The sequence below is a fragment of the Chrysoperla carnea genome, chromosome 1, assembly GCF_905475395.1.
Source record: "Chrysoperla carnea chromosome 1, inChrCarn1.1, whole genome shotgun sequence".
NCBI lineage: Eukaryota > Metazoa > Arthropoda > Insecta > Neuroptera > Chrysopidae > Chrysoperla > Chrysoperla carnea.
The window spans coordinates 67900941-67908376 of record NC_058337.1 but is presented as its reverse complement, the minus strand read 5'-3'; the positions used below and the strand labels follow the sequence as shown (position 1 = coordinate 67908376).

The 7436-nt window shown below is 29.6% G+C and overlaps 1 protein-coding gene across 1 annotated transcript; it reads right to left on the bottom strand.

Annotated features, from left to right (window-relative positions):
- Positions 1-2779: 2779 nt before the first annotated feature.
- Positions 2780-6707, bottom strand: LOC123305620 (translation initiation factor eIF-2B subunit gamma). Its single transcript, XM_044887389.1, has 4 exons — positions 6444-6707; positions 5568-5882; positions 3905-4652; positions 2780-2936 (listed from the first exon to the last, which is right to left on the bottom strand). Exons 1-4 carry the CDS (start codon positions 6604-6606, stop codon positions 2780-2782), a joined length of 1383 nt encoding a protein of 460 aa, XP_044743324.1. The 5' UTR covers positions 6607-6707.
- Positions 6708-7436: the final 729 nt, after the last annotated feature.

Sequence of the window (7436 nt, the reverse complement as noted above, 5' to 3'; positions counted from 1 at the left end):
ATGGCTTTTCTTTTATTTATTTAAATATGTATACATAAGTGGAAATGACCTTAAACGGACATAGTCACGTTTATAGAATGGAGATAAGTATAAACTGCAAAGTGCAAATTCACTGCTAATAAACTTCCGCAGTCTAGTATCCACAGTGCTGGATTTAGGCTTAGGCCCGTGAGGCCCGGACCTGTGATTAAAAAAGGAGAAAAATTAAACTCTTCTTTCATTAAATACATCGCTATTCGTAGATGCTATAAGATTTCATAGTTCGGAGGCTATTCTCGATTTTGATCCGACAGCTTTAGGTAGGTCTATATATAAGATGAAAAATGAATCCAAGTTTGTTAAAAAATATGTTAATAAATTGAAGGAATAGAACATTTAAAGAAGGAAAGCAAAAATGTGCTGTAAGGAAATAACGTTTCTGCACTGTTAGTGATGACATAACATCATTTAACACCAATCTCTTTAAGCACAATTATATATTTCTACTAAATGTTACAATTAAACTGAGTAGTTTACTGTTGTTTATATTAATAAGCAACATCAGAATTTATTTTGTTCCATTGGCAGTGCTGGATTTACACTAGGGGCAGTCGGGGCTAGCGCCCAGGGCGGCAAATTTTCTAGGGCGGCAAAATTTGGAAAGTGAGAAAACATTTTCTATATCAATATATAAATAACTAATTCTTTTAAATAAACATTTGATCTTTCAAGAAATATAATTTATGCATTATGTATCAAATTTAAATTTAAGTGAAAACTATTAAAATAAAATTAATTTATTTCCATAAAGGTTTGAACAAATAAAATTTGATACTTTTTTTTTCTGGAATTGATAAATTAATATAGTTTTTTTTGAAGAATTAAAAAAAATTTTTTTTCTCATGTTTATTGAGAACTCTAGACATAAAGCTGAAGATTTGCTAGTTGCTGTATTATCTGTTCTTCAGTTTTTTGATCTTGATCTCTCAGATTGTCGAAGTCAGTCATATGATAACGCGAATAATGTATCAGGGATTTATTCGAGCTTACAGGCAAGAATTCATGAAATTATATCTTGCAGAACATGCTCCTTGTGCTGCTCATTCTATGAATTTAGTTGGAGTTCACGCAGTAGAATGCGCCCCAGAAGCTGCGTCATTCTTTCATACAGTACAAACTTTATACAACTATTTTACTGCATCGACGCATCGCTGGGAAGTCTTACAGTCTCATACTGAAAAAAGAATTGCGTTAAAAACTTTATCTGCAACCAGATGGTCAGCTCGTTATGAAGCGGTTCTTTTTTCTGCAATTAATTAGTTATTCTAATTCTTAAAAAATAAGATATCAAACCTATTAAAATAAAATTTCAGTCATAGGGCGGCATTTTCTTCAGTGCCCCAGGGCGGCAGAAATTTAAATCCGGCCCTGTCCATTGGCATTATAATATTGTAAGTTTCAAAATAATATATCAAAATATTTATTAGTTTTATAAAATAAAAAATAACTTAAAAAAAGACGGCTGGAAATCAATTATCTTTTTGGATTGTACCTTTTTTTTCAACTGCAGCAAAAAAAGGTGAAATAAAATAAAATATTTCTATATTTGAATTACGTATAGTAATTTGTAATTTTTGTGAAAGAATCGTTTTATTTTATTTGTTGAGACAGACTTGACCGTGAATGTAAGTATACACCATATGAAATTCTCACTGCTTGTGTTCATTTTGTTACACTCTGTATATAGACCGGTATCCAAGACTCATATATGTTGGAAAAATCTGGAAAATTTTATTTTATGCAGAATTTCGCCAGGAATTTGGGAATAATTTTTATTCGATCAGTCGTCGCCTTCATTTGTTTTTTAACAATTTATAAAAAAAAGTGAACATTTTTATTCAGATTTTTGCTTATATCTTCGCTTCTAGAGATCGTAGAGTACTCAAATTAAGTTCAAATTGTTCGTTATAAAATAAATATAAAAATGAAAGCGAAAAGTATGGCTCCAGTAGATTGGCAATAATAAAAACAAATTGGGCTGAAAGTATTAATGCTCAAGTCTTACAAAAATACTTGATAGTGTACGACTGTAATATCCTAAATTCACTTACATGTGGTAGATACATGGGCTTCTTAAAATTGTTCATTATAAATGCAACGATATTTCATCATTTTGTCTTTAATAATAATCATATATTAAACAACAAATCAATAAAAATTCTAATTTCGTTAAAATAAAATTACTAATAATCGTATAAAGTTTGATTTGATCAACATATTTATTTTAACCATTTTTAGTGATTACATGTTGACGAAACCAGAATTGATCTGTTGTCTAATATACTTTAGTTAAAGAATAAATGACGAAATATGGTTTGCCTTGTATCACATGTAAGTGAAGTCAAGATATTCACACTCATCTGACTTTCGGTGTTTTGACCATGTACATTGAAGACTGCAGCTCAATTTTACGTTTCTCTGCTATTAATTTTTTTCTCTATATTTATTAACCCCAAGCGGGCTAATAAAATATATGCATTTTGTGGGTATATACAAAGATCGACATATTATTTACATTTTCCTAAATATCGCGCAACAAATCTATTCCAATCAGGACCTCAGTCAGGAAAAGATCAAATAATAGTAACCTTCGTAACTTCAGTAATCAATTGCCTGAATCCTTATAAAGAATTTGCATTTCAGGAGAGAAGACAGAACAAGATAAATATTTTAAAAACAATATATAATTCTTCAAAAATAATTTAACAATATAAAAACTAAGATAGTAAATTTCAATAGTTTAAATTTCCATTAATTTATCATCGGCAGTCAAAATTTCATTACTATGGTTTGATCCTTCAGGTATTGTATGGTTATTTCCAACTAAACAATCTTTCAATTCAACTTGTGATTCTATTGTTACTCCATCACAAATAATACAATTTTGAAGAAATGCACTGAAACAAAAGAAGTAGTTTTCGTAAAATATCAGGAATTTAAATCAACTCATTTTATAAAAAACGAGTCAAGAAATTTTATAACGAAATTTATCATTGGTTTATTATCAGATGTGTTTTTTATGAAATTAGAATCAATAGACTTATTACTTGAAGTTATACCGACACATTTTCAACCTTCTATCAATAGTTTTCAACAAAAGTTGTAAGGAATAATTTTAGTATTTAAACTTTTGTTCTACATATTACTGTTTACAAGATGGATCCTACGAACCTATGACCCAATTAACCTGTGTTGCTCGTTTACGAACCCCTAGTCACTTTTTACGTGCTGAGCACGCTATAACACTATAAAAATTTCAGCTAAATATTTTTTTTCGTTTTTGGGTTATCGTGTTCACGGACAGACAAACGGAAATGGACTTATGAAATGATTTTATAACACCCATATTAAACAATCAAGGCTCAGGTGAAAGAGGCGTTTGGAAATTTTATCGCGCCAAAGAGTGCACTACTTCATTCCCAACAAAAAACAATAATTAACGAATTTCATCGTTAAGGGTAAGTCTCATCGAAAAACGCCAAAAGACTTTTCATCTTGGAATTTCGTAAGGAATTCATAGTTTCTCGGTAGTCTAATGATTTAAGGCCACCCTGTATATGATACCACAACGGATTAACGGGTAAATATAAAAATTTCGAGAGATTTCTCCAGTTATCACATACACATAAGTAAAGTAATTTCAATTGGATGATATAAAAAATCGTAATAGAACTTAACAACGAGAGGAATCCGGTTTAAATGTCGGTTTTAGCGCAACTTATGGACAAATAATATTTTCTTTATCAATAACAGTTTTCATAAAATATAAGTTTGCCTTACAATTGTTCAGTTTTTAAAATTTTAATTTATTTTAGGAAAATTTTTGAGACATGTCATTTTTTTCAGCAATTTGCAAGATACTTACATTCCTAATATTCGTACATTGTTCATCAGAATACAATTAAATACTCTAACTTTACTATTTACCACGCAATTAGCACCAATAAATGAATTACGAATTGAAGTTTTCTCTGCAATAACAGTTCCTTCACCAACCAAACATTGTTCATCGACTTGATTCGAATGAATTTCAGCATTAGAATGAATGCGAACTAAATCTGTGATATTTGTTGATGTAATTACATTCCATTTTTCCAAAATTTTTGCATTTGCTAAACAATAAGATTGTAATGTATTCACACGAATCCCAAAATTATTATTCACAATGTGCGAATAACATTTAATAATATCTCCATGGTATGTTGGTTTTAAGTCACCACTGTGGTCATTGTAAGAGCTTGTATTGCGTACTTTTTCATCTAGCTCATCTTCTTGAATGAATTGATATACATCATTACGTACTTCAGCATTTACTATTGATTGATTCTTATCAGCAGCGTCAGGTAATTTTGGTTTTTTTGATAATTGTTTTTTTACAATGTGAGGTAGTAATTCTCCTTTGATGGTGGAAAATGATTTTTCGTGGCTAATATAATTTAGTACCCAGTGTTTGATAATATAAAAATGAGAATCTAATAGTCGACTAAATATCGTGATGTTCGGATGTTTACGTATTAATTTCTTGGAGAATGATACAAATTCGTCGAAATCACTTGAACTTGCTTGAAATACTAAACGATTTGTGTTTAAATCAATTCCAATCAAATCGCGCTCTAAAAACGAGTAACAAGTTTTTAAACAAGGTCAAATTAAGCAAAAGGTAAACAGGGCTAATATGCTTCTACATAAAATAACATAACGAAAAAATTAACACTTCTTTTTAATAAAAAATAATGTCTTGGAATTTATCGATGAAAAACAGGCATTTTTTGCATGCGGACAACTTGGAAAATTGACATTTTCAATCGCGAGTAACAGAAAAGAGTAAAATTCAAATGATATTTTAAAAATAACTTTATAAAATACTTTTACCTTCTCTTTGAATTTATTTTTCTATCGATTTTTGGGTTTATCAGATAGAAAATTTCTAAAAATAAAGGATTTTCATTAAAAATCTTAGAACTTTAAACTTAAATTAAAGAACTTGCGTATGAGATATCATAAATTTTTTTATGGAAATTTGTATATTAAATGATACCAGCCAAATGTAATCGCATTTTTGCTTGGAGGTTTATCAGCGAAAAACACAACTTTCGATTATTCGACCGCATAGATTTCGTTTGATAGCATCGATGGCATTAATTGCGCTTAATTTTAAAGGCACTCGATCAAACCTCACATTTCGTCGACGCACGTTGTTGTTTAATCCGGTTGGTTACTGAACCCAGTTGATTTTAAATTTCTTACTGAACGAAGAAAAGTCAACTCATATTGTTGATATGAGCTAATACATATTACATATTGATAATGTGATACATTGTATATAATGCTGCATGATGTTACTGCCATTTGGCCAGTGTTACACTGTTTCAAATTTTTTTTAAATTTTATATCTCATACTCAAATTTCTTAATTTAAGTTCGCTATCACTCTTAACGGAAAACTCTTTAATTTTATAGACAAACAGAAGAGAAACAATCATTTAAAAGTTTTTTTCACAATAATACATTAAAAAAAAATTATATTACCTGGTTTATTCTTTGTTTTGGGGCCGGGTAAAGGCACTGGTTCTTGTTTATCTTCAAACAATAAACTGACAACGGAAGCATCATGACGTCGAAATAGATCAAGTACAGGATTTAAATTTAAATCGGTAATGAAATCACAGGATACTACAATTATATCGCTCACTATTTTATCGCTAATTAATCGTAAAGAGTCGGCTGTACCTAAATCTTCCGTCGATGGAATTGTTACATAGTCAATTTTGATTTTTAAGTCGGTTTTATCGACAACTTTTTGAATTTCCACTTTCTGGGTTTCCAACACCACCACAATTACATCTATAATCATACAATTGTTTAACTTGAAACGAGTACGCAATACCTGAGATATGATAAGGGTTATTCAAGAATGCTATAAAATGTATTCGACCACTAGTTTTTTTTGGTGCATAAAAATAAAAATAAAATATTAAAATTCTCGCGAATGCTCCATTGAAATTTCATAAACTGTTTCCGAGGGTATATTCATTTTGTCTGCCTATACTCAGTGGCGGATTGGCCATTTAGCAAGTGTAGGAAATGCCACCAGCTCCGCGCACTTTTCTCTGAATGATAATTCTAAAGGACCCAAGTAGATATAAGAGTGCGTTAAAATGTTAAAATGGTTTTTTAAAATTGCGAAAAATGTTTCGAGAAGCTTAAGTGTAAGAAATAAAACCAACCATTCATCGTTAACCAATTGTTAATGATTTAAACCATATTTTACTAACATTTATGAGAAAAAAGATCCATTCAAGAACGGTAACGTAGGCTTTAATTATATAAAAAAAAAAAATTATCGTTCTCGAAGTTTTATTAAACATTAGTTATTTCGAATATTTTAAATTACTTTATTTTTACCTAAGAATCCAGCTTTTTCCAACATTTGTAGAGGATACCAAATTAATGGTTTATTGCCTATAGGTAATAAGCATTTCGGACGGCTTGAGGATACTTCAGGCATACGTGACCCTTTCCCACCAGCCATAATTACAGCTTGAAATTCTGGTTTAATTATTTTCATTTTGAGTTATTTTTTGGATAAATTTTCAAATTACACATGCAATTACAACCTTGTTACAACACTTTCGAAATTGTCAAATAAATATTAGTTATTTATTTTTTTAAAGGTTTTTACAGTTTACAGCACTGCTTGTCAGAAACAGTGTATACTGAAAAATTTACAAATTAAAAATTGGTTAAAAATCGAGAGTATAAACAAAAATATACAATAAAAAAAATTCAGTATTTAATCGAAAATATCTTATTGAAATAAGTGAAACTTGAGTAATTGAACATAATTTTAAGTTTTCATATACAGTATACAGTAAAAGCAAAATATGGGACGTCGAAAATCGAAAAGAAAACCAGCTCCAAAAAGAAAAGCAATTGAACCACTTGATCAACAATTCAATTGCCCTTTTTGTAATCATGAAAAATCGTGTGATGTTAAAATGTAAGTTTTATTCAATCAAAAATGGCTTCTCTTTAAAATAATTAATTATTCATGTTAATTTTTAATGCGGGTCAACGATATGTTCTAGTAACTAATTTAAAAAAATACCTGGCTTCTAATAACAGTTTCGTTGCGGCTTCTTATTTTTTAAAATTTCACTGTTAAATTTATTTCATAGGTGAAATTTTAAGAAATTTATGACCACTAGTCAATTAGTACTCAAGTAAACTAAGAGTAAAAATTTACGCGGTTTTTTATTGGCCTCGCCCCTCCCTCTTTTTCCCTCTCGGTAATACTAAATTCACATAAAATTTATTCTACAATATATCATTAATTAATTTTTTTACAGGGATAAAGGACGAAATACGGCTCGGATAACATGTCGAGTATGCCTTGAA

Bases quoted from the DNA above. Each gene is read 5' to 3' on its own strand.
- LOC123305620 (XM_044887389.1), bottom strand. From the start codon at position 6,606: ATGAAAATAATTAAACCAGAATTTCAAGCTGTAATTATGGCTGGTGGG. The intron at 5,883-6,443 runs GTAAAAATAAAG...GTATGATTATAG, and splicing joins GGAAAAAGCTGGATTCTTAG to ATGTAATTGTGGTGGTGTTG. The intron at 4,653-5,567 runs GTAATATAATTT...ACTCGTTTTTAG, and splicing joins CAAAACAAAGAATAAACCAG to AGCGCGATTTGATTGGAATT.